General features: G+C 40.8%; 1 protein-coding gene, 1 long non-coding RNA gene and 3 other non-coding genes across 6 annotated transcripts; 1 reads left to right on the top strand and 4 right to left on the bottom strand.

Annotated features, from left to right (window-relative positions):
* The first annotated feature begins 8,793 nt into the window (after positions 1 to 8,793).
* Positions 8,794 to 13,957, top strand: txnipa (thioredoxin interacting protein a). The gene is made up of 6 exons (XM_054764639.1): positions 8,794 to 9,134; positions 9,743 to 9,818; positions 9,895 to 10,042; positions 10,121 to 10,480; positions 10,745 to 11,032; positions 12,275 to 13,957. The coding sequence occupies exons 1-6, from the start codon at positions 8,879 to 8,881 to the stop codon at positions 12,320 to 12,322; spliced, it is 1,176 nt and encodes a 391-aa protein (XP_054620614.1). The 5' UTR covers positions 8,794 to 8,878; the 3' UTR covers positions 12,323 to 13,957.
* A 4,606-nt stretch (positions 13,958 to 18,563) lies between these two features.
* LOC129173218 (uncharacterized) lies at positions 18,564 to 23,678 on the bottom strand. 2 transcript variants are annotated; one of them, XR_008567195.1, is made up of 8 exons: positions 23,605 to 23,678; positions 22,797 to 22,848; positions 20,516 to 20,544; positions 20,296 to 20,344; positions 19,503 to 19,551; positions 19,191 to 19,233; positions 18,860 to 18,895; positions 18,564 to 18,641 (listed from the first exon to the last, which is right to left on the bottom strand). It is a non-coding gene; the product is annotated as an uncharacterized LOC129173218 (long non-coding RNA). The 2 variants fall into 2 exon arrangements; XR_008567194.1 differs by having other exon boundaries at positions 18,564 to 18,895.
* On the bottom strand, positions 19,020 to 19,156 carry LOC129173711 (small nucleolar RNA SNORA8). The gene has a single exon (XR_008567288.1). It is a non-coding gene; the product is annotated as a small nucleolar RNA SNORA8 (small nucleolar RNA).
* On the bottom strand, positions 19,343 to 19,476 carry LOC129173716 (small nucleolar RNA SNORA18). Its single transcript, XR_008567293.1, has one exon. It is a non-coding gene; the product is annotated as a small nucleolar RNA SNORA18 (small nucleolar RNA).
* Positions 20,409 to 20,478, bottom strand: LOC129173710 (small nucleolar RNA Z40). Its single transcript, XR_008567287.1, has one exon. It is a non-coding gene; the product is annotated as a small nucleolar RNA Z40 (small nucleolar RNA).
* Positions 23,679 to 25,589: the final 1,911 nt, after the last annotated feature.

Here is a 25,589-nt window from a genome sequence, read left to right as displayed (position 1 = left end):
ATAACATAACATACTATAACATAACATAACAGCATACTGTAACATAGAATAACATAGCATACTGTAACATAACATAACATAACATAACATACTATAACATAACATAACTTGCTATAACATAACATAACATAACATAACATAGCATAACATAGCATAGCATAGCATAGCATGGCATAGCCTAGCCTAGCATAGCATAGCATTTTTTAAAAAAGCAAACACTGAGAAAAAAGAGCAAAGTTTTTATTATTTTATTTATTAGTAATAAGATACTTTTTCACCTTTGCTTTACAAAATATCAAAGTGGCAAAGTTGTATCCTTTCATGTTTCACCATGTGGCCCTCGCTGGAAAAAGGTCTGCATTAGAACTTCTGAGCACGTCTACGCCTTTTTTTTTAGTTTGTTTTTTACTCCATCCAAAATATCCCAAAGTCCTTCGCATGCTTTTAATTTGCCAGCATGTGGTCGTCGGAGGGAGACGTTTGGATGGCCTTGACATGGCGGCGCTGCTGTGACCCTTTATAAACAACTCGCAGTGCGGAACAACGAGGTCAACTGGAGGTTGCTCTGTGCTCAAGGTGAAACTTGTTTGTGGAAGGTACAGCCAGACATCTCACACGCCTTCTGTTTACACCATTCTTTCCCTCTCTCACAAACACACACACACACACACACACACACTCACACTAGCACGTACACGCCGTCCAGATCAACACAATGTTCATATCTCTTTATAGCCACGTTATGATGGATGTTCCATCTTGTTTGCTATGCTTTTTGAGCTTGAAAAATGTGTGTGTGTGTGTGTGTGTGTGTGTGTGTGTGTGTGTGTGAGCGTTGCTTTGATGGCGACTCGGTTGCCTAATGAGTTAATGAGCGTTAGCTACTTGCCAAAGCACAAAGAAGGCGCGATGCAGAATGTTGCTTTGCTTGTTTGTGGTTTTCTGTTTGTCGCTCACCAAAACCCAGCTCATCAAGTCATGTTATTTTCTTCATGTCGGTCTTCATAAAAGACGCTAAAACAACCCAATGCATGTCAAAATAGGCTAAATATAATTATAATCATATATTTTAATATTTATAAACATATATTAGAATGTAATGTAAAATGTAATAACATGAATGAAATATTTTATATATTATATATATTTATATAATTAAAACTATTTAAATGCATTTTTTTACATTTACTTTTCTCAATGAGTACATTTTTTTCCTATTTTAATTGCTTAAATATAGCAATAATAATAGTACAATTAATTAAATAACATTTCTTGATGATCCAAATAATACATAAATATTATAAAGGCCAATAAATTTTTTAACCGATTTATTTTTATTGACAAAATGGAATTTTTTTTTTTAATGTATCAATATTTTTTTTATAAATCTACAATTAAAGGCCACTCTAGTCACAGGCTGCTGGGTTTTAGGGTTTTTTTTAAAAGGGAGCAACATTTCAGCTTTTATTTCGGATGCACAACCAGCCAGCACCTTTTGTTTGAACCCATTTTTCATGCGAGCAAAAGTATTGGAACACGTGGCTAACAGGTGTGTTTCGTTGCCCAGGTGTGTCCTATTACATTACATAACTTATTCAATCAATAAATTGCACCGAGTGTCTACGCTCACTGTCAAATGGGGTAGGACAGGTTTTGCCTTGCCTTTAGAGGTGAAAACAACAAGAAAACCAGAGAAAATCCGTCAGAATCATTGCACAAACGTCGGTGATAGCCACTACAACCATTCGGAATGTGCTGAAGAAGAAAGAAACCACTGGTGTGCTCAGTAACTTTGCGGAATCTGACTGATTTTCCATCCTCTCTCAGATTCACAATTGCTTGTTGTTCCGCCCATCGACAGCGCTCTGATTTTCATGTTGTTTTCACCTCTAAATGCAGTCTACACAGGCAAAACCTATCTTACACTGTCTGACATTGAGTGTTATTTATTGATATATACATACTGTATATATATAAATGTATATGTGTATAATAGTATGCTTATTTTGAAATGCACGTATGTTGAGTTGAGGCACACTTAAGCTTGAGTAAATGTGTGCAAAAGGTCACTTCCTGTGCACTGGCAGCTGTTCCAAAGGCAGGAAGCTGCATGCCCCGTGCGTGCACAGGCACACAGCAGCCAATCACAGATGGCATGAGCAGGTCTCAACCACTCAGCTTGGCTTTTGGTGCTCGTGCCAGCGGGGATGAATGTAACAAACACGGACGGTAAAAATAAATAGAAACTACGACACGCAGCGACACCGCACTCGTTTCCCGTGCCCTGCGTTTTCCGCACTTACCGTATGCACTCAAAAGAGTGCGAGTGCACGAGTGTGCCAGTTGAGACACAGCCAATGAAGAATGAAGAGATTTCCTAGAAAGTGTGGCCTTCTTCACGCTTCATGTCGGGGCGTGTTTATGGATGGCAAAAGATGCTTGATGACTCACGCTATAGAAATATTTCAACAAAAATGCTGCGTTAAAAAGCACCTTCTGGGTCTCACGTACAGCAGTGGTGCCCAAAGTGTGGCTCGGGGGCCATTTGCCACCGGGAAATCGTTTATGATTGGCCCGTAGCATATTGTAGAAATAAACAGTAACACCAAAAACTCTAAAAAAAAAAAAAAGGTTACAGCCTATTAGTCAAAAAATATGCATGCATTGTACTTTTTTTATGAAGCATTTTCAAACATAAAAATGGCTAAATGAAGTAAAATATAAATATAAGGCATTCAGAAGACATTGCGATGCGGTGTAGTATTCTACACTGGTCACTAGGTGTCAGTAATGTTACACTGATGAGACAATAGCTGCCACAGGAAGTACTGTACCCAACAGGAAGTAACAAAAGAACAACAACAAGGAACATAGTAACATGTTTTATGTCTTATATGTCTTATTTTCTTGTCTTATATCTACTATATTGGGTAAAAGGAGTGTAAAAGTGACTATAGAGGTGTTAGTTCATGTCCAGAGTGCTCTAATGTTAAAAAGCGTATTTAGAAGGTGGTAAAAAGGTTTTCTATGCTCTAACTAGAAAAATATTCCATTTAGAAATGAGGAATCCTACTTTGTGGAAATTCACTTATCACAGTCGTGTCTGGAACCAATTAACCTCCAAAACAAGGGATTACTGTATATAATATATCTATATATTCATGTTTGAACTTAAAGAGTTCAGAAATGAATTTAGATCTATCAGTGTGGAAAAGGTTATAAAGCCATTCCTAACGCTTTGGGACTCCAGCAAACCACAGTGAGAGCCATTATCCACAAATGGTGAAAACATGGAACATTGAACATTCCCAGGAGTGGCCGGCTGACCAAAATTAGCCCAAGAGCGCAGCGACGACCCATCCAAGAGGTCACAAAAGACCCCACAACAACATCCAAAGAACTGCAGGCCTCATTTGCCTCAGTTAAGGTCAGTGTTCATGACTCCACCATAAGAAAGACACTGGACAAAAACGGCCTGCATGGCAGAGTTCCAAGACAAAAACCACTGCTGAACGAAAAGAACATTAAGGCTCATCTCAACTTTACCAGAAAACATTTTGATGATCCCCAAGACCTTTGGGAAAACAGTCTGTGGTCTGATGAGACAAAAGTTTAACTTTTTGGAAGGTGTGTGTCCCATTACATCTGGCGTAAAAGTAATACCGCGTTTCAGAAAAAAGAACATCATACCAACAGTAAAATATGGTGGTGGTAGTGTGATTGTCTGGGGCTGTTTTGCTGCTTCAGGACGTGGAAGACTTGGTGTGATAAATGGAACCATGAATTCTGCTGAAGGAGAGCGTCCGGCCATCTGTTGGTGACCTCAAGCTGAAACCAACTTGGGTTCTGCAGCAGGACAATGATCCAAAACACACCAGCAAGTCCACCTCTGAATGACTGAAGAAAAACTAAATGAAGACTTTGGAGTGGTCTAGTCCAAGTCCTGACCTGAATCCTATTGAGATGCTGTGGCATGACCTTAAAAAGGTGCTTCATGCTGGAAAACCCTCCAATGTGGCTGAATTACAACAATTCTGCAAAGATGAGTGGGCCAAAATTCCTCCACAGCGCTGGAAGAGACTCATTGCAAGTTATCACAAACGCTTAATTGCAGTTGTTGCTGCTAAGGGTGGCCCAACTACTTATTAGCTTTAGGGGGGCAATCACTTTTTCACACAAGGACATGTAGGTTTGGATTTCCTTTCTCCCTTGATAATAAAAAGTTTCATTTAAAAACTGCATTTTGTGTTCAGTTGTGTCATCATCACAGCCATGAATGGAATGACCTTGGTGTGATTGATGACGACTGACAGGCCAGCGCTGGTTTTAGATTGAGTCATGTTCTAGAAGTCATGTTCTAAGGTTCTAGTGACTTGTGAACACTGAGTTCAGGTCAGGAGAGGGCGTGCCGATGAATCATCGTCAGCATCAGAGAGGCTGGAAGTGGACACAGCCAGGAAGTCAGAAGCTGCGGGGGCGTGTCGGCTAGGCCGCGCCGTTCACCCTCGTGAACAAGCGCTCCAGCCGCCGAGGAAGCGCGTGTTCAGGCGGCATCAGCCAATCAGCGAGCGAGCGCAGCGTGCTGGCTGTGATCTCATGCTGACTAATACATGACACACATGACGAGAACTACTTGAGCTCAGGTGAAACCGAAGCACACACTTTTCAAAGTGATACCCTGCTTTTGTTTGAAGGGAGGGCAGTGGGGGAAATGTTGCGACAAGTCTTTTATTTTGGGCTCATGACAGCAATCAAACTCAAATCTTGCAGAAAGATCTCCAATACGCTCACGTCTCCCTCAAGTCTACGTTGTATATTCTTTTTAAATGACTCTCAAATATACTTTATATATGTTTTATTTAACATGGGTAAAAATACAGTTGTTTTAAAAGTACATTTAAAAAGTAGTAGTAAATAAACACAATAATTTCATCATTAGTCTCTTCATTTTTATTTAATTTATTAATTTTAGTATATTTTTCTATTATTGTACATGTTTTTTAACATAGGCAAAATGAAATGTCTTAATATATACAGCATATATGTATATATATATACTGTCAGTATATATAGTATACTATATATATAGTATATAGTATAGTATCTTGTAATATTAAATCAATACAATAATTTAAATAAAAAGCCTATTATTTTTCATTTGAGTTATTAATTATAATATATTTTTTATTATATTATATATATTTTAATTCTTTGACGGTAGTATAAATAAATAAATACAATTAAAATAAATAGTCTCTTCAATTAAATGTTTTTTAAATGTTTTTTTTTAAATTATATTATGTTTTATTTAGCATGGGCAAAAATGCTAATATTATAAAAAAATATATATATTTTTATAGGTATTTAGCATATATGATATGAATAAATAATCTATTTTGTTTCATGTATTGATTTTCTGTTCATGTTATTCTAACAATATATTTTAGTTTTCATGTTTACAATGAAATGATCCATTTGAATTATTTCATCATTTTCATTGTTTTATCTGTTCTGTTTTACATTGAATTACACCATCAGTAATATTATTTCTTATTATTATGATTTAATTGTGTCATTTATTGTTTATTTATGAAGTAAATAAAACTTGTTTTGTATAGTAGAGGTATATTACTGTATACAGTATGTGTATTACTGTATGCAGTATGTGTATTACTGTATGCAGTATGTGTATTACTCTAGAGAGTATGCATATTACTGTATAGAGTATGTGTATTACTGTACTGTATAGAGTATGTCCATCCACACTGTACATGAAAAGGCAGTGCATGTTGTAACAGAGGGTGAAATGCTGCATGTTATTGGGGCTTTACTGACGAGTAGAAGAGAGGTTTGGGCTTTTGCTATTTATTTTCCACCAAAATGTGACCTGATCCGTTGCACATCATGTTCCATGCTGCCTATTTTGACTGACCCCAGGATATTTACGTCTCTGTTAAGCCCTTGGGTTACATAGTAAAGAGAAGCTAGAAGAAATATTGCTAAATTCTCTTGCACAGGAACACACAAACAGACAACAGAGCAACGCTGACAAGATCAAACACAGCCTAACAGTTCAAAAAGTGCTGCCTGGGGGCCATTTGTGGCCCGCGGCTGTTTTTTTACTGACCCTCGGCACCGTCTGAAAACATAATTTAACAAGAAAACTAAAAAAAAAAAAAACAACAGCAAAAATGGGAAAATCAGCAGTAATTTGACAAAAATAAGTCCAAATATTAAGAAAAGTTGTCATCAAACAAGAAAAAGTCGCCGTTTTACAAGAATAACGGCGTAATATGTTAAAGAAAAAACTTTTTTTTAAGTCGTACTATTCGAACCAAACAAAAAAAGTCATTTTTTGAAAATGACATTGCCGAAAAAGTTATAATATGATGAGCACAAAGTCCAAATAAGATGGGAATAAAGTCAGAATTACGAGAAGAACTTTACTCAAAGAAATTTGACAAATGCAAAATTTAAAAAATTTGAAAAAAAAACAACTGCAATTTTGTGAGAATAAAGTCGTATCCTAACTAGAAAAAAGGTCGCAATTTTACGAGAATAAACTTGTAATGTTCATCCATCTATTTTCTATGCTGCTTATCCTACTCGTAATATTGAGGGAAAATAATGTCATTTTAGTCGCTTAGAGTTGAAATATTAAAGAAAATAGACGCTATTTGTTTAAAGTTGTAATTATGTGAAAAACTAACAATTTCTTAACATATTTTACAAAATATCAAAGTTGCATCCTTTCAGTTTTCACGATGGCCCTCGCTGGAAAAAGCACCCCTGATTCACGTTTGTATTTGAGTCCAGGGTCAAACGCTTGCCGTCATGTTCCCCCCAGAGGCATTGATTCCGTGTTGCTTGTGCAGCATCATCAAGCTGATTTCCATCAAAGTTCCTGAGAGCTCTCCGCTGCTGTGCAAACGCAAAACCCGCTGGACCGCAGTGGAACATTTTAGCTGCAGGAAATACCGTTACCAGAAACTTGTAGTTTAGGTGGAAAAGGGACTAATGACGCCCGAGTGCGGCAGTCTTGGAGGAATCAACTGTGGCTTCACGCTCAAAAACCAAAATGTCTTGTGAGACTTCAGTAGCATTTCTTTTCTTGAAAATGATGGCTGAATAATTCAAGTGAAGCCCATGAGTTCCACTGAGAAATGGAAACACATCCAGGACTTTCTGTTTAATTGAGATTTGCACGGGTTTCACAAAGACTGAACTTATTGATGGTGTGCAGGAATCCCTCCTTTATTGCACAAATAAATGAATTTCCACAAAGTATGATTCTTTCTTTATAAATGGAATATTTTCATAGTCAGAACATAGAAAATCTGTTTACGACCTTCTAAATGTACTTTTTAACATTATTAGAGCCCTCTAGACATGAAATAACACCCCTATAGTCAGCTTTACACTCCTATTACACAAGATAGTAGACATAAGAAGAGAAAATAAGACAGTTTACCTTGTAAGGGAGCAGAATGGGTGAAGGAAGGAAGTGAAGTCGGCGCATCAAAGCTGAGCTTTTCGCTTGTTGTGGGCTATGGCCGCAACAGTAGCCCGTTTTATTATTATTATGTTATTATTATTGTGCCTGTTGTGAGATCATTTAAGCCTGCAATAGAAGCCTGGTGTTCCAGCGATCAAGTCTGGTGCTTGTCTCATCGAACAATTGCTGACACCCAGTGACCAATGTAGAATACTAAATTCACAAGTTGAATGGCGGCCTTAATGGCTTATATTTCGGTTCATTTAGCCATTTTTATGCTTGAAAATGCTTCATTTGGGGGGAAAACATGTCAGTTTTGCTTAATAATAGGCCATATTCAATTACATAACAGCCTGATTTATTCATAGATTTGTGAAAAACCATAAGTGAAGCTGCAAAATTCAAAGCGCACAGTGGCGAGGGATTACTGTATACAGACATATTCGACAGACAAATTGACACAGGGCCAATATTCAAACATTACAACTGGAAATAGCCCAAATCCCCCACGAAAATGGAACCTGCAAACCAAAATGGCCGACTACATGTGTGTCTTTGCAGAAATGTGTCGTGATAAAAGTGTCAACGGTTGTCACCAAGTTTTCGTGTATGCTAACTTTTCAAACGGCAGGGCTGGAAAGTGTCGAAAACAAGTGAACAGAGACCAGAATATGTCATAATCATTTAAAAAAACAAAACAAAACAGTAATGCCACAGATTTAGCCTAGCTTGAAAGCTAACACGTAGCCCTTCCAACGTTACAGTATCATTCCATTACCGCTAAATTTCACTCATTTTCCTTTTCACATCTACTACAAAGTCTTATATCATCCATGTACACCTTGCACGTTTATTTTCGAGCAAAATAGCATTTTTTTTAAAATGATCACACAGTTCTGGTAATAAAGCCCACATCAGGGAAGAATAATAACGCTTTTGGGGAAAGGAATGACAACATGGACAACGCACAAGTACCAATATATGATTGTGATGCGTCATGTTTGTACCGTCTGTATTACATGGACAACGAACAAGTACCAATATATGATTGTGATGAGTCATGTTTTGTACAGTCGGTACTCGGTATCTGTCTGCCCGCTTCCTGTTCAACACGAGCTGAGCACGAGCTCCGCTCTCCCGAGCACGCCGTGTCCACGCGTCGACGCCGGTCGCTGATTGGCTGAGCCGCACACAAACAAGCCTTTTCCGCCAATAGCGCCGCTGAGCACGCATGCTCACGCTCGCTGTGCGTGGCCAGTTGGAGGCTGGCGGTAACAAAACTGCTGGCTGTTGTTTACATCAGCTTCAGTAGACAACGCGGGCAGTGCAGAATACTACAATCTCCGACGAACTTGCTGGGCTTTTCACCAACTACACGCAGCCATGGTTGCGATGATGAAGAAACCGAAAGTATTTCAGATTATTTTCACGGAGCCCACGAAGACGTTTTACTGCGGCGGGGACAGAGTGACCGGGCGGGTGGAAGTGGAGGTGAACGACGTGACGCGTGTGTCCGCAGTCAGACTGTTGGGCTTGGGCTGCGCCAAAGTGGAATACGCCAAAGGCAAGCAGCGATGTCGGCAAGAGGCGGAATACCTCCGGCATGAAGCTGTTTTACGGCTAAGCGACCAACCGACAGGTATGTCCCATCACCTGTTGCCACTTTCAACGTGACTGAGTTGCTTTCGTTTTCTCCGTGAATCATTTTCACGGTTTGTACCGTCAATTTACGCCAACCAGCTCAGGGGGATTCTTTCAAAATACACTTCTGGTGTCACAGGAAGCACTAAAATAAACAACAAAATGCATCACGTGTTTGTCTTTTACGTTCGTGAATAGTTGTAAAGATACATGCATGGCAGCGTTGCAGTGCTGGCGACGGTTGTTTTAGTTACTGCAACTATCAATCACCTTTTTTTGAAGGTTTTGAAAATGTAGGGAGCATGTGTATTCCGGCGAAAACTGCTCCTCGTGACAGGGCTGCATAAAAATCTCAAGTATGTGATTTTGGTTTGCAGGTGTCATTTTGTTTGTTTTCTGCGTAACGTTCAATGTCACATGTGGTAGACAAACGAAGCTGCACATAATAGCACTTGGGCACATCCCTGCCTTCACAGCAAACCTCTAAAGGAAGTAGCTATTAACGAAACTTGTGTTTCATTGGTTGACCATACAAACACTGGTAGAATTTGGACAGAGCAAGCATAAGATGTGCTTATGTGGGATTTTCTTGTTTCCTTCTTTCAGACGCCGACGGCTCAGTTGTTTTGAGGCCAGGCAACAAATACGAATACTCCTTTGGGTTTGACCTCCCCCAGCAAGGGTCAGTATCATTTATCACCACCATTTGTGGCGTGTGTCAAAAGAAATGTAAGCCATATGAATGTGTGTCATTACAGGGCGCTGGTGTCATCCTATAAGGGCAAATTTGGGTATGTGCACTACTATGTGAAGGCCATGATGGATAGGCCACAGCAGTCCACCCTGGAGTGCAAGAAACACTTTGAGGTGGAAGAGCCTCTGGATGTCAACACACCAGAATTGCTGGTGAGTCCCAAACAGATGAAGAGCACCTTTTTGACCTTAAACATGTTGACCACAACCGTGCTGCTTCCTTCCTCCCAGTCGCCTACAGGAGGTCTGAAAGAGAAGAAAGTCACGTGCATGTTCATCCCAGACGGCCAGGTGTCCCTGAATGCCAAAATCGACCGGCGCGGCTTCTGCGAGGGCGAAGACATCTGCATTAACGCCAAGTTCGAGAACACGTGCTCTCGCATCGTGGTGCCCAAGGCCGCCATCATCGCCAAGCACACCTACCAGGCCAACGGGCGCACCAAGGTCTTCCGCCAGAAGCTGTCGTCGGTGCGAGGAAATCACATCATCTCTGGAATGTGTGACGCCTGGCAGGGGAAAACCATTCGAGTGCCAAAGATCAAACCTTCCATGCTGAGTTGCAACATCATCCGAGTGGAGTATGCCTTAATGGTGAGCTTTTGTGGAGTCTTCTCACGGGCGCAGGCTTAGTAAGCACACTTAGTAAGCACACTTACACGTCGTCTTGTCTTGTGAGTGCATAAGTGCGTGCAGGAGTGACATTTGAGACTCAGCCCATGAAAGTAGTTCAGTGTTGATCTTTACAACTTAAACTGATTGGCATAGAATTACTAGCGCCTCTCCTGGTAGCAGTTGAGTACTGCATCTCATCCTCTGTGGGTCACATGTCAATATAGGCTGTTTTTTTTTTTAAAGATCTACGTCCACATCCCCGGGAGCGAGAAGCTGATCCTGGAACTTCCCTTGGTCATCGGGACGGCAGGTCTGGGTAGCCGCAGCAGCAGCGTGAGCAGTCAGGAGGGCTCCCAAAGCTGGGTGTCCCTCCGCATGCCCTCCGAGCCCCCGAGCTACTGCGACATCACCAGCGACTGCCGGATGGACACGCCGCACGCGCGGCTCCTCGACGACTTTGACGGCGACGACAGCCCAATCTTCATGAACACCCCGGCGTTCTGTTTCCCGCCGCCTCCTGCCTACGCGGAGGTACGTATCGCAGCGGTGCCCGTTGATGTCGACAACCCGTTTTTAAAGGTGGACGCTTAAGTTGACGTCAACTTGAAATGCGAGAGCCGAAGGGGGCAAGATGGGTCACCTTATGTTGACCTGTTACCACAACAGTTGCCGACAGACGTGAGTCAGCCAGTCCAGCTTCGGGGTTAGAGTGGGGGGGTCAGGTTAAGGCAGGGGTGTCCAAAGTGTGGCCTGGGGGGCCATTTGTTGCCCACAGAACATCTTAAAAATATATTAAACAAGATAAGAGAAGAAAAAAACCAACAATAAGAGCAGAAATGGAAAAATCAGTAATATTTAAAAAATAAAATGTAAATATTATGAGGAACAAAGTTGTAATTAACGATTGAGTCATACTTTTACTAGAATGACTTAATATGATGATGAAAAAGCTCATTCTATCCGCACAGCAATGTTATGAGAAACAAAAGAAAACGAAAGAGAGAGAAAGAGTTATATTCCACTAATAAAGTAAAAATACAACTGGAAGAAAATGTACAACAAGAACATTTTAATAGTTGCAAAATAAATGAACAAACCCCAGCAGAAATGGGAAAAAGCAGCTGTAATTGTACAAGAATGACGTCAACGTTGAGGAAAATGTCGTTTTAGCAGCATAGAGTTGGAATATTAAAGCAAAAAGATGCTATTTGGTTGAAGTCGTGCTTTGAGAACCCAAACAGAATTCCTGGAGAAGTTTTATTACGAGAAAAAAGGCAAAACATTACTGGAATAAAGCCACAAGTACCAGAAGAAGAAAGTTGAAATGGTAGGAAGGAAATATTAATAACAATGAAAGCAAACTAAACAAAATCAAGTTGTAATGTTCGGGAAATTGGGCTGGGGAAACGTTAGAATAAGGGAATAACATCAAACACGATGAGAACTGAATATATGAAGATTACGGAGTTGAAACATTTATTCAATGTTTAAAAAAACAGCAAAAACGGTGGAAAAAAGAGCAGAGTTGCTCCCAATGAAAGGCTTTTTCACTTCCCAGTATGACCAAGCGGAGATGCAGTTTCTTTCTTGAAATGTCTAAAAGTGTTGCATCTTTCCAAAACATCCAAGTGGCGAAGTCGCGTGCTTCCATGTTTCGCTGTGAAGGGTCGGGGTCAGCGTAGGGGCAAGGTTAGGGGTCGTGGTGGTCGACATCAATGTGTTCCAGTGTAAGTTGATTGGGTTTAATGGGCGGATCACCTGTTTTATTTGCAGTCTGAGGAGGAGTTCAACGCCAACGCTCACATGCTGCCGGTGTGCTGAGCGAGGGGAAGCGGCGTGCTCCCGCTCCCAAAGACGCTTCAACTTGAAGAGAAGCACCTCCAAAGTGTTTGAGACGAGGTGGTCACTCGTGGGCTTGTTCTCTCTGCACCTTCCCGCCCGAGTCTTCCATGGCGGAGCGTTCCAGGCTGCCGCCGCCGACCCTGTGGGGGCGATTTCTGCTCCGTTTGCAGTCACTTTATCGCTTGGTCGCAGCCTGCTGTTGGATTCTGGGGAAGAAATGTGCTTTCCTCATCGTGCTTTGTCATTCCAGGGACACATCTTTTTCTTTTTTTTAAACTCCCACGCTGTCGGGAAAGGATGGACGGTGATGACATCATCATGCCACTAAAGAACGTCGTTCTCTTTTCAAATGTATGTTCAACTTTTGTTGTTTGCACAAATGTGCTTTGTTCTTAAAGCAGGGGGGGTGTCCAAAACACAAAACTTGCGGGATGCGGGAATTGGGAGGGGGGGGGGGCGCGGCTATCTGAACAAAACATCTTAGCTTGGGGCCTTACTTGGACACCCCTGTCTTTAACCCTTTAAGCGCCAAAGTCGCAAAATTGCGACAAGCAGCATCGCTGAATAACGAGCCAAATCCTGTATGATGCCTCATGCAGTTGCTGCTTTACACCAGGAGATGGCGGACGTCTGACTTCAGTCTGAGCAACATTTGTGGGCATTTCTATGCAACGTTTGGGAGTTTCATGAGCTGAACCCCCGCGTGCTGGCAGCAGCGAAGTCCGCTGGCCGTAACGGTCCACAAGCGACACATTTTGGAGCCGACGCTTTGCCTCACCGTGTTTGGGGTTGCGGGGGTGGGAGAGACGGCCCGGAGCTTTCCCTTCTACAGCTCACAAGACAAATTTGAGATTCTCACCTGAGTGTCATTTTGATTTCTGTTTTGTCTAAAAATGATTCTCCTAAAATGCACCAGGAGAAATAGGCGAGGGCGGTGCGTGGAGCACGGGTGGTCAAAACACCACTCAAGGAGTCGCGGCACAAAATACCCAACGAATAGCGGAAGAGGCAGCGGTGGTGTTGAAGATCCTGCTGTAAATGTTTTGGGTCATACTGATGATTTTTCTCACGTGCAGTACGCGTTCTCCTCCAACCGTTTTCAAGCTACGACCTTTTGAAATGTCTAAAGTGAATATTTTCTTGGAAAAAAACAGGCGCCTAAAGGGTTCAAGTGTGTTGCACTTTTTGGATGCATTTTGCTGTACTACTGCCTCAAAGCGCTTTTGATCTGATGTGGAGTTTCCTGTAAATTGTGGCGTTGTGTAATCGACAAGCACTTTCCTCTACCCCGTCAGTGCCAAGCATGAGCTCTTACAACAAAATACTCGAGGCGCTACTTCTTCGTGCCAGATGTTACACGGAACACTTGGATCTTTTTATGTAGAATGTCGAGATAAAACCTGTTTGGTCTGATTTGCTGTTGTCATGGACAACATTTCACTGTGGGAGATTTCCCAATGTGGTGTTTCACAGCGAGCTGTCTCTCAGAACGTAAAAGCCAAGACTGAAAAAATAAAAAGTTGTAAAAAAAAAAGTTTGTAAAGAATTTTGACACTTGTGTTTTTTATGGAACCCTATGGGATTTTGTATTAAAAGACGTTTTGAAAAAAGTCATTTCAGTCTGCCCTTCATTAGTTTGCACTGAGCACATGAGCACGTGAGAATACTGAACATTGAAAGTCAAGTACTAAGTGTACTTCCTTATTTCATGCAAGGGGGCGCATTTGCTGCCAATGAGGATGAGCTGTATGTCCTCCTTAAAGGCCAGGGGTCCGCAACCCGCGGCTCTTCTATCCTGTTTTGGCTCCAGCTGGTGTAACCTGTGTAGTCACTACGCCATTCTCTGCCTATGAAGTGCAAAGGGCAGCCAACGTGGTGAGAAACCACGCTGGTCAGCTGTGTCGCTTCTTAGCTTCTGTTGTTGGTATGAACAATGGCGTCTTCAGCAACACGGAGAGTGCTACTAGAACTGGAACTAAATGTGTTACACTTTATCCAGAGAAGGCCACATCGTCAAAAATGAAAGGATACAAGGGCCATTTTGATATTTTGTAAGTATGCCAACGAGTTATTCACAAAGTGTTCAAAGTGTTCCAGATTTGTTATATTTTTGTGTGTGTCATATGTTTCAGAGCAAACAAATTAAAATATTAATGATAACACAACTGAACACAAAATGCAGTTTTTAAATGAAACTTTTATTAAGGCAGAAAAAAAATCCAAACCTCCATGTGAAAAAGTGGTTGCTCCTTTAACCTAATAACTGGTTGGGCCACCCTCACAATAAAACACCTTCTCCTGGTACTGTGGGAAGCCATCGCTATCTCCCCCCCTCAGCAGGCTGGGGCCCAACGTTGACACAAAACAGGACATACAGTGGAGTGAAAAAGTCTTTGCCCCCTCCCTGAGTTCTTTGTCACACTTAAATGTTTCAGATCATCAAACAAATTCATCACTTTTTCACACTGGGCCATTTAGCATTTTTTTTTCTCCCTTAATAATAAAAAGTTTCATTTAAAAAATGCATTTTGTGTTCAGTTCAGTTGTGTTGTCATTGATATTTAACATTTAATATTTGAATTTTAATAACTGTTTTTCGCAATCTAATGAAAACTTCCATTTTGATTTTGTGCTTCTCAAAATATTACGACTTAAAAAGAGTTTCTTTAATATTTCAACTGAAATAAAACTGCAAAAAATACAATCTTTTTGCTCACATGACGTGACTTTATTCTTGTAAAGCTGCAGCTGCGTTGCCTCATATCTGCTGGGTTGTTTTCCAACTATTTCAGGTAACTTTCTTTTGGTCAATTTTCTTCGAGTAGCCAACTTTATTCCCATAATGTTTTCACTATTCTCGCAACATTATAACTTTTTTCAAAAAAATTACAACTTTATGTGTTTTGCTTCTCATATTGCGAGAATTCACATCTTTTTTCTTTCATAGTTCAACTTGTTCTTTAAAATAACTTTTTCCCCTCATAATATTACAACTTTTGTCTCATAAAAGTAAAATGTTGTCATGTTAGTTTCCAACTTTTTTCTCTTAATATTTGGACTTTATTCTTGTAAAATGACTGGAAGACAGAAAGGGAAGGTGACAATACGCTTAAGGAAACCTTATACAGTTTGTAGCATTAACCTTCCATTTGGTGGTCAGTTTTGTGGCTCCAAGTGGGGTCTAATTTGGTGGAAACGGGCCCAAACGGCTCTTTTGTTGCTAAAGGTTGCTGACCCCTTGTTAAGTTGCTCATTTGCTGGTAGGCGTGGAACGTAAGAGCGGAAATCTACCATCACATTCCAGTCTTTTTCTTCATGCCGCGCCTTGCTTTGCTACAAAAGCTCTAATACTTACAATATTACAATAATACAATATTTTCTGCATAGTATTTACTTGTATTCCCTTTGACTGCGGCCCTGATACATGCTAGCACATGTTAGCTCAGTTTACCAGCTGTTAAATGTACAGAACATGCTCGTTGCCGTACACAATCATGCAGTATTTGGATAAATATCTGCACAGGATTCCAAAATATGAACGAGGCAGCGTTTATGCTGACGTCTGTTTATTTTGCTGAGCAGCCGATAAGGCAGCTGTTTATCTCCGAGTAACAAATTGTGCCTCCTGCTTGCGTCTTCTCTGCTTCAGGCTAGAAAATGGACACAGTGTGTCTTTACCAGTGGAGAAAAGTAAAGTAAAGAAGCTTCTTCGGGGTTTTAGCAGTGGAGGGATGATACACAGCGAGGTTTGTTGGATTAGCGCGCGGGTATCCAAAGTGTTTTTTACTGCCTGGTTGCACATTCTAAAAATAGAATTGAACAAGAACACGAAAAAAAAAGAAAACAGCAGCAAAAATGGAAACATCAGCAGTAATTTCACCAAAATAAAATCAAATATGAAGAGAAAATTTTCATCTAACAAGAAAAACGTGAGCCAGCAAGCCTAAAAAGACTCGTAGTTTGCGTACAAGCTGAAATGTTGACAGCAACAACCAATAACACAAAGCTTTAAATATCTATCACTTTTTACTTTAAAAACCTTTCTACAAAATAACTGTATAATATAAATATATTTAAATATATTGTATCTGGGGGGGTGTACTCTTGTGCAGGTTCACGGCCAAGACCAGAGGGCGTGGCCTCCAAAAGGCTGGTGACCACTGATGTCTATAATCAGCGGCAGCATGTGTCATGTTTGTCTTGGACCTTTGATGGTAGAACCCAAACACAGCAGGGCCTCCCGGGTGTGATGGGCACAGCAGGTGTCCTAGCTAACTGGGTGAAAGGGTTGTGGGTCGCAGGCTGGACCTTGGTCAAATATAGAAAGCTGAAGAATGGAATGGCCGCCGGTGTGTTTGTGTCCGTGGCTGCCCATGTGCCCGCTTTCCAAGAAAGCTTCGCAGTGAAGCCACACTCTTCTTAACCTCAGAGTTTCATTACCAGGGTGCAGTTGTGTGTTTACTGGTGTACAACACAATGACGGAAGATACACACCTGGAGCCCTGACTCACATTGTCATCAATTCACTATGGCGGAGCACAAAAGCATCTGTTTCCTTCACAGACTTCCGGTCTCCGGTTACCTCCAGTTCCACCAGGGGAACACCGAGGCATTCCCAGGCCAGCTGTAACATGTAATACCCCAGCATGTGCTCTAGTCCTTAATCTTCTAGTTCCTCCCAGTCTCACCATCGTGGCCCACGTGGGCATTGAAGTCCCCAGTGGGGTACACTGCAGCACCACATGAAAGCTGGGTATTCTGAGCTGTTTGAAAACTTTCCCTGGCATGAGGTCACAGGTCAGCGATCCTCGTGTAAAGGCTCCGAGCCAAGCAGCTACTAATAGACCCGCACCGGCTCACCGCCTTTCCAGAGGAGAACAAGATCCAGCCCCTCAAGAAGTTTGGTTGCGGGGCCCAAACTGAAGTGTGACCGTGTCTAGTCTGGACTTCCCAGTCAGTTCGTGACCCAAGAACTAGATTTGGCACAGTAAGAGCAGGTTGCCCAGGCAACCGCCCCCGATCACCACCCAATGCACTGGATCAGGTGTACACTCCTTTGGACCTTAAAAGGGCCGCAGTTGGCCCAAACAATGTTCCTATTGGACAGCAATGATAAAGTATTGACTTGTGTTGTGCATTTCCAGTGAATAAAGAGACCGATTCCAAACAATATATTAAAACTAATGTCTGGTGCGCAATACATCCTAACAAGGAAACGTTGCCTACAGTACACTCCTGGGCGACACTTCCTCCTAGTGGACAAAAGGACTACTGCAACTGCTGCTCGAAAACAAACTCAAATTAGGATGCAATTTTAAAGTAAAAGCATGAAGTGAAAACTGGTTGCTGGGAATGAAAAAGCCAGTGTCCTATACGGCTTTTATGCTCGACTTGAACTCATTCAGCTCCTAAGTGACGCAAAACCCATTTTGAAGTGGTTGTCACGCAAACGTTTTGCCATGAACATTCATTTGAAGGCAATGGAAACAATTGTAACACTTTGATAGCGTGTCAAACATTAATTAAACTGAAGACGAGCTGAGGTCATCTATCAGGCTTTTAGCCTTCAAATTGCCATGGAAAGCATGACGTGAAAGATTTGTCACAATAGCAGGATTGCTAATAAGACGCTCAATGTCGCCGTTTCAATTGTTCTTTACTTCAACGTACATCTGACATCAATTAGTATATTTAGAAAAAACATGTTTGTGTTCCACTTGGCCAACGTTATGTCCATTTTACTTGAAATGACCTGTTATGGCATATTGTGTAAAACTAAGACATTAACATCAAATTAAAAGCACAAAATGAACGCCGACCCGCCATCCACCAGTTTTAGTTCCAGCCAAGTTTGTCCAGAGAGATTACGTCGCTGTGCGCGAGCATAAATGAACTTGAGACAAACGCGCACATTAGCACTCAATAAGTCATCAAAACTTACCTTTATGCATTCCCACATAGTATCAGCATTTGAAACCAAATATGAGGTGAAGGAAAAATGGTAAAAATACAGTAGTAGTCCATCTGTGCCGCATGAGATAAAATTGGCACACGCACAATGGACATGTCAGGTGAGAAGGATGTAACAGAGAATCCGGCCACTTTTCAAAAGAAAAAATGTTAAAAAAATTAAATATTGGAAATTATTCCTTTCTGTGCAGCCCGGGGACCAGTGTTTTATGGGATGAATAAGGGGTTGTAAATAGACACATGGACAACGGTTTGTCTTGTGGATTTAATGACATTTAATGTAGTATGCAATGAACTAATGACACTCAAATCTCACGTCTCTCATGTCCTGTGAAATACAAAGAATCGAGGATTAGGTACACACTATTTGTCCAAATAAAGTAAAATAAACTGCGGTGTGTTCCCAACAGGTTGTCTCAGCAGACTGCTGCAGAAGCCGACTGGGATGGTTTTGATTTCTGGTCAAGTCCACAGCAAGTCAGGAACGTAACTACCTGAAAGCCTTGGTATATGACCAATACAGTCAAGTAACACAGCGTTACTCACATGCAGGTGTTGCTTACTTTCATCACCAGCACACTTCTGCCAAAAACAGCAAAAAATATTTTACTAGTCATACACACTTAACAGTAAGCACAAATAAAATCAGAATGATGTATCTCTGAAGCTTGTCATGCTCTGCCTCAGAGTGACATAGCATTTATGGCGATGTTTCAACAGTCATACCAAGACTCCAAACACAGACAGTAAGGAGACCAACGATGCAAGACGTTGACTTGCTCTAGCACTTACTTTTGAACAAGCCTGCTGATGAAGCAGCAGGCTGCAGATACCGACAGTGCTGTTGACAAGTCCACATACGTACACTTGGACAAACCTTGCAAGCTTTGGACTGGTGCATCTGTCCATCGCCGTGGCACCTAAGACAATGGAGTTATTAGCATCATACAGTTTTTTGGTTTTGTTTACCATGTGCCACATATGTTAAAGCATTTGGAAAACTACAACTAGCCAGGGATGCAAGTGTGGTAATGTTCTGCAGTGATATCCCACGGGGTTCATGGTAAAGAACAGTGTGGGTAAAGCGAAACTACAGTTTTGTTCTTTGAGGCATTTCCAACGACACAGGCCTACAGCTAAGCTAGGTCGGGATAGGCCTCAGGTTTGGACTACTTTGAGAGTCTCTCACCTTGATTGGCGATTTCCCTGCTGAGGGCTCCAAGCAAGTTCAGCGCAACCTGAAGGAGCCACAGAGTCAGAAACCTGTTTCAGGCAATCCAACCACTTACAACTAACACATACCTGACACAGGCAAGACACTATGCTCTACTTTCATAACATAGTCTAGTCTTAATATTTGCAAGACGTCTGTTACCACTAACAACCAACCAGAGAAGCCAATTGTATGGAAATTCCATGTGAATGGAAGGTGGAATTTTGAGAAAAGTTTCCATTGTTGGGATGTGGAAAATTGTTAGCTTGAATGTTGGAAACATGAATATTTACTAGGGTGTCACGAGACACCCAAACTCACAAGATGGGGACCACAAGACGCAGACGAGATTTTAACATCAACTTTAAATACAATGAAAACATACGACTGAACAAAAACTGCATCACAAAGCAATGCAGGTGCATTTTGAAATGTTTGTCCCACAAAGTCACGCTAAACTACAGTTTGGGAGACCAAATAAACCACTAATATGATCATATGTAATCAATATAACGCAATTAATGTTTTCACTGATGTAAACTTGTAGAATTGCCGTTTGTGACATGTATTTTCTCACACAATCATACTGTAACCTTTGCAGCATTTCTTGAAATGCTGACTAACTGTATTAAAGAGCATCATTTCTTTTGCTATGACTGTGAATGCACACAATTTTGAGCTGTTCCATTTGTATTTCCAACGTCAATCAAATGTCTCAGTGAATGATGTCATCTGAAGCAGTAATATTTTACAGTAGAAATATATTTACATCACATCGGGATTTCCATCAGAGGTGGCTGTTGATAATGCGATGACACCTGTCGGAGGGGAAGAGGAGGGTTATCTTTCGGGACTGTCGGGTTATCCAGTAATCCGTCACCAGCTTGTTCAGTAAGGCAGTTGTCACTCATGACTCAGAGCAGTTGAACATTTAGCCAATCATCATACAAAGTGTGTCTAGCAGACAATATAGAAGAAATACAACATACCCAGCTGACTGGGAGTCGTCCCTGTGTACCTGCCACAATTAAAAGCAGCTCTTTTAGATGGAACAAGATAAGCAGATATGCAAAATGTCATTTCTCATAAGTAACACTGCAGCAGAGCATGGACTGCAGTGGGTTGCACGAGAATCAATTGCTCTTGGCACTGCAAGAGCTTGATGGCCCACGAAACAGGACCAGAGCACTTGCTGTGCCAAACACTTTTTTTTTTTTTTTTTTAAATAAAGAAGCCCAAAATGTGGCACAGCAGCTGTATATCTGGAATTATTCTGAAATAATGGATGTAAATACAATTTCTGTTGGCTTGTGTTTTCATTGTAAACATTCCATAAGGTGGTGCCATATAGCCATGCTTTGACAGGGACATCACTGTTTTGAATTTTACCTGGCCTAAAAAAAACAACAAAAAAAAAAAACGCAATTTCCACAAAGTAGACAAAAAAATAATTCAAATTATACAGTAATGACTCATTTATGGCTGTTAATTGGTTCCAACATGACCGTGATAAGTGAATTTTGACAAAGTAGAATTTCTTACTAGGGCTGGGTGATATGGACCAAAACTCCTAACCCAATATATTTAGGTTGAACATCAATATAAGATATAGACCGTGATATTTTTTAAGCAAAGTGAGTTTAGACAAAGCTAAATGTGTGTCAAGTTGTTTTAAATACTTTTTTTTTTTTACATTTTAAAACTTTATGCAAGATTCAAATAAAAAAAAAAACTTATCCAAAAACAGCCTCTAAAACTAACTAGGCCATTCACTTTTTGAAATATAGAAAGAGTCAAATCTTTTTTATAGTAAACATTTAGCTATGCTCAATCCTCAGCTAATGAACAAAATATGGAGGAGTGCTCGGTTTAAGAGGAAATTTTAAAATGTCAGCAACTTAAAAATACTTTCAATTGAACAGTAGTGTTTTTTTTTTTTTTTAAGCAAACATTTTTAGACAAGCATGTCCTTATTTTGTATCAGGAACACCAACCTGTCAGTTGCATCAGGCTTAGCAAATGTCTGACTGACTTCCTTGTACATTTGTGGTAGAGCATGTTGTGATAAATAATTTTTGCTTAATGAGCAAACCTCACATACATATTTTTTTTTACTAATAGGTTGTATTCAACCACAAAACGGCAATCGTTTCTTCATTTTTGAAAAACCACAATAGTGAGGGATCAATGTTTGAACCGTGATGTAGCGAATTCTAATAAGAAACTAACATATAATAGACTCACATGTTAGCATTGGGAGAGTTTTCTTGTTCTTTTTTTTTTTTATTTTTATTAAACTTCCTGCAGTGACTTCTCATCAATTACTGACATCTAGTTACCAGTGTAGAATACTACATGTTACATCATCTTTGATTGCATCTTCTAAATGCCTTGTATTTTACTTCATTAGGCTTGAAAATGCTTCATTTCGGAAAAAAATAAAAATGGAACATTTTTTTAAATGGAGGGAAAGGCTTCTTGAGACGTCATCTGTACTTCTGTGAAGAATGTGTCGGACGTTTCGCTCCTCATCCGAAGAGCTTCGTCAGCGAACTAACAAGTGCTGGTAGCCTAGGCCTTAATTTGGACCCTGTGTTCAGCAGGTTACTGAGACTGAAACCCACAGCTCTTAGTCTTGCAAATGTGGTGAAGCCAGGGCCGAGCCAGAACAATAGATGCTAACGAGCCAGTATCAGAGTCGTTCATACCCAACTACATGGAGCTACACTTCCCTTTGATCGGAGGTGCTAATGGCAGGAGAGGATTAGACCACTACTCCGCCCAGGCTTAGTGTAAGGAACCAATAGGAGGAGGGTGTTGGCACACCAATTCCGCCCACTCTTACTGTATTTAAGGCCTAGGCTACCAGCACTTGTTAGTTCGCTGACGAAGCTCTTCGGATGAGGAGCGAAACGTCCGACACATTCTTCACAGAAGTACAGATGACGTCTCAAGAAGCCTTTCCCTCGATGGACAACTCCTGTACGACTGAGAGCCTACACAGACGCATTTTCTTAAATGTTTTTTTTTTTTTAACCAATAGGCAGAAAACAGCAATTTAATATATTTTTGAAAACCCAATATAGAGTGAAGCCACAAAATTCAAAGCACGAAGCACTGTATATGCGTTTAAAAAAAAAAGAAGATAAAGCTAGAATAAAAATAGGACATGTCAAGATGTGTGGATGATATCCGGCATCACTAATTGATGTCTTATCAAATCAAAATTAAAATGAGCACAACAAATAAAAATATATAATCAGTACCAACCTCACATCTCAGGATCAAATGCCACAATCAGAAGTAATGAGACCATCACATCCTGCAAGAGATTTGAAATCTTACATTAATCTACCCTGTAAGGTGCAGGAGATCATTTACGCAAGTGAGCTCGCCAAACAAAAATCCTGTCAACTTAACAGGGTGGCACCAGGTGTGCCTATAATATTATGTAATGTAAAATATTAACTGTGCCAGGTCTCATTGGCACCATGCAGCAACCAGCAGTGCAGAGGTGTAAGCAAACCTGGTGTAATGTGGCCACAACCGCCCTGGGAAGAACCTACTGAACAGGAACATCCCAAAACAACCAAGCTGTATTGTGGCATTCGTGTACATATTGGCACGATAAAAGGTGCACATACATTTGATAGCCAAGATAAACATGTAAACATATTTAAGCAACAATCGACCAATGCAAGGACTGAATTAACGCGCCTACCACAAATGAAGCATGGATGCAACATTGTTTAACGTTGCTATAGTGCATGCTTTGAAACTCGCTTAACACAAACAAAATACACTATCCTCGTTCACATGTAATGCATGCGATCAATGTGTTCACCCAAAATAGTGTGATTTGTCCAAATTGTGGGTTATTGACAACGCATGCGCAAGTTAGTAGCCCGCGATGGGCTAACCATGCTCGGTTCGAGCTACCTTGAAGCTAACGTTACTGTATCATACGACATTTGGCTTAAACGCGCAAACTCAAACTTATACGCTTCACTTATAACTTACACGTATGTTATTTTCTCTTATTGAAAAAAACTTTTACATTAGAGTAAACGAGTTTTACCTCTTCGTCATAGTCTGTAATCACACGCTCAGACGTTCTGAGGCGAAAAAGGACGACGTACCGCGCCTCAAAACAATTTATGTAGGGCGTTACGACAATTCCAATTGCTTTACGATAGTGACGCTTTTTGCATAATACGAGATGCTTAAATGAAAGACGCGCTTTATATTTCTAACAAGTCACACTTGTATTGTCGAAGAACGTTTGCAATGCACTTGAACAAAGTTTAGGACTGTGCATAAATCTTGCAAATAAACTCTTTTCAACAGATGTTTATTTTTCGATAGGTAGAACCATTAGTTATGTTGAGATTTTGATGAACCACAATAGTTTTTTAGAAAATGGTGGAAATAAATCACAAACCAAGATATTCACCTTAAAAGTAAAAAAAAAAATTAACTGGTTGAGCACTCGCTGAAAATGACATTCGACCACATGTCCCCAGCTTAATAGTATGCCTGACTTTTGGGAGATCCCAACAGTCTGGACACATACACAAAAATACATATATACAATCATACATATATACATTGATATAAAAAATATAACTACAAATTTTACTTAAATATACTGTGGTATATGTATGATATAAAAATGTGTAAAAAAAATACTGTATTGGGCTTTCAGGTGAAATAATGGGAAGTCCGTTTCTTCTGTAGACCGCCCTGTGTCTGCCTGGGCTTGAAACTGTACCTGCGAGTCTTCCCTCTGGGCGCTATTCCTCAGTGGAGTGTACGTCAGCTGAAGCGATGAGGCGTCTCTTTATAGCGCGTTCTTCTGCGCCAGCAGATATAAAGGACGTGTGTCGGACGAACGGACGTTTAGTTCACACTCGATGTACTGCTACTTCCTGCTCAATCTTGGCCAAGTCGCCCATAAACATGGCACGCACCTCATGGCGGCGTAGCATGGCTAATGGTACATTCAGGGCCATCGGGTCATTCAACTTTTCACCGGTCTGGATGGATTTATTCATTCATTTATGAAGTGAATTCCTGCTCTTTTATAGTTTTTTGGTGAATTAATGAGCTTAAACTAAAATTCAGACATGAAGTTTTTATAAGGCAGGACTGTCTGCCGAAGGCCAGAAAAACAAAAGGACCAAGGGGCAACTTTTCTTTTTGACAATGACAGGCTAAAAATCACAGCAGTACACTCCTGATCAGAATCTTTAGACCAGTTGAAAAATTGCTAGAATTTGTATTTTGCACATTTGGATCTTAATGAGGCTTTAAGTAGAGCTACAATATGCAAAAGCAAGAAAGGGTACTGAGACTAAAAGTATTTTGAAAAAGTAATTTATTGAAAACAACAATTCAACTGAAATAGGCTGTTTATCAACTGATCAAAAGTTTAAGGCCATTGCTCAATAAATAACAAAAAACTCTCCAAACCACAACAAAAAATGTTCTCAGTCAGACTCAGTAACGAGTAGCTCCACCGTTCTTGTTAATCACTTCAAAAATTGCTTTGGGCATGCTTGATGCGAGTGTTTCCAGGAGGCTAGTGGGAACATTGCTCCAAGTGAGGAAGATGGCTTCATGAAGAACAAACTATCTGGAATTAATGGCCATTTTTATAAATTTCCCTTGGCATCCATCCCCAAATGTTCTCTATGGGATTTAAATGAGGGGAACATGCAGGATGGTCCAAAAGAGTGATGTTATTCTCCCTGAAGAAGTCCTTGGTCAAGCGAGCATTGTGAACTGCAGCGTTGTCCTGTTGAAAAAGCCAGCTGTTACCACTCAGACGAGGGCCCTCATTCATGAGGGATGCACGCTGCAACATCTGCCCGCAAGCAGCTGCTGTTTGACGACCCTGCACCACCTGAAGCTCCGGTGTTCCACTGAATGAAAAAGCACCCCAGACCATGATGGACCCCCCTCCACTATGCCGGGTAGAAAACATCTCAGGTGGGATCTCCTCCTCATGCCAGTAACATTGGAAGCCATCTGGACCATCAAGGTTACATTTTTTCTCATCAG

Source organism: Dunckerocampus dactyliophorus, chromosome 20, assembly GCF_027744805.1.
Source record: "Dunckerocampus dactyliophorus isolate RoL2022-P2 chromosome 20, RoL_Ddac_1.1, whole genome shotgun sequence".
Taxonomy (NCBI): Eukaryota; Metazoa; Chordata; class Actinopteri; order Syngnathiformes; family Syngnathidae; genus Dunckerocampus; species Dunckerocampus dactyliophorus.
Note: the sequence above shows the minus strand (reverse complement) of the source record. Positions and strands in the feature narration are given on the sequence as shown.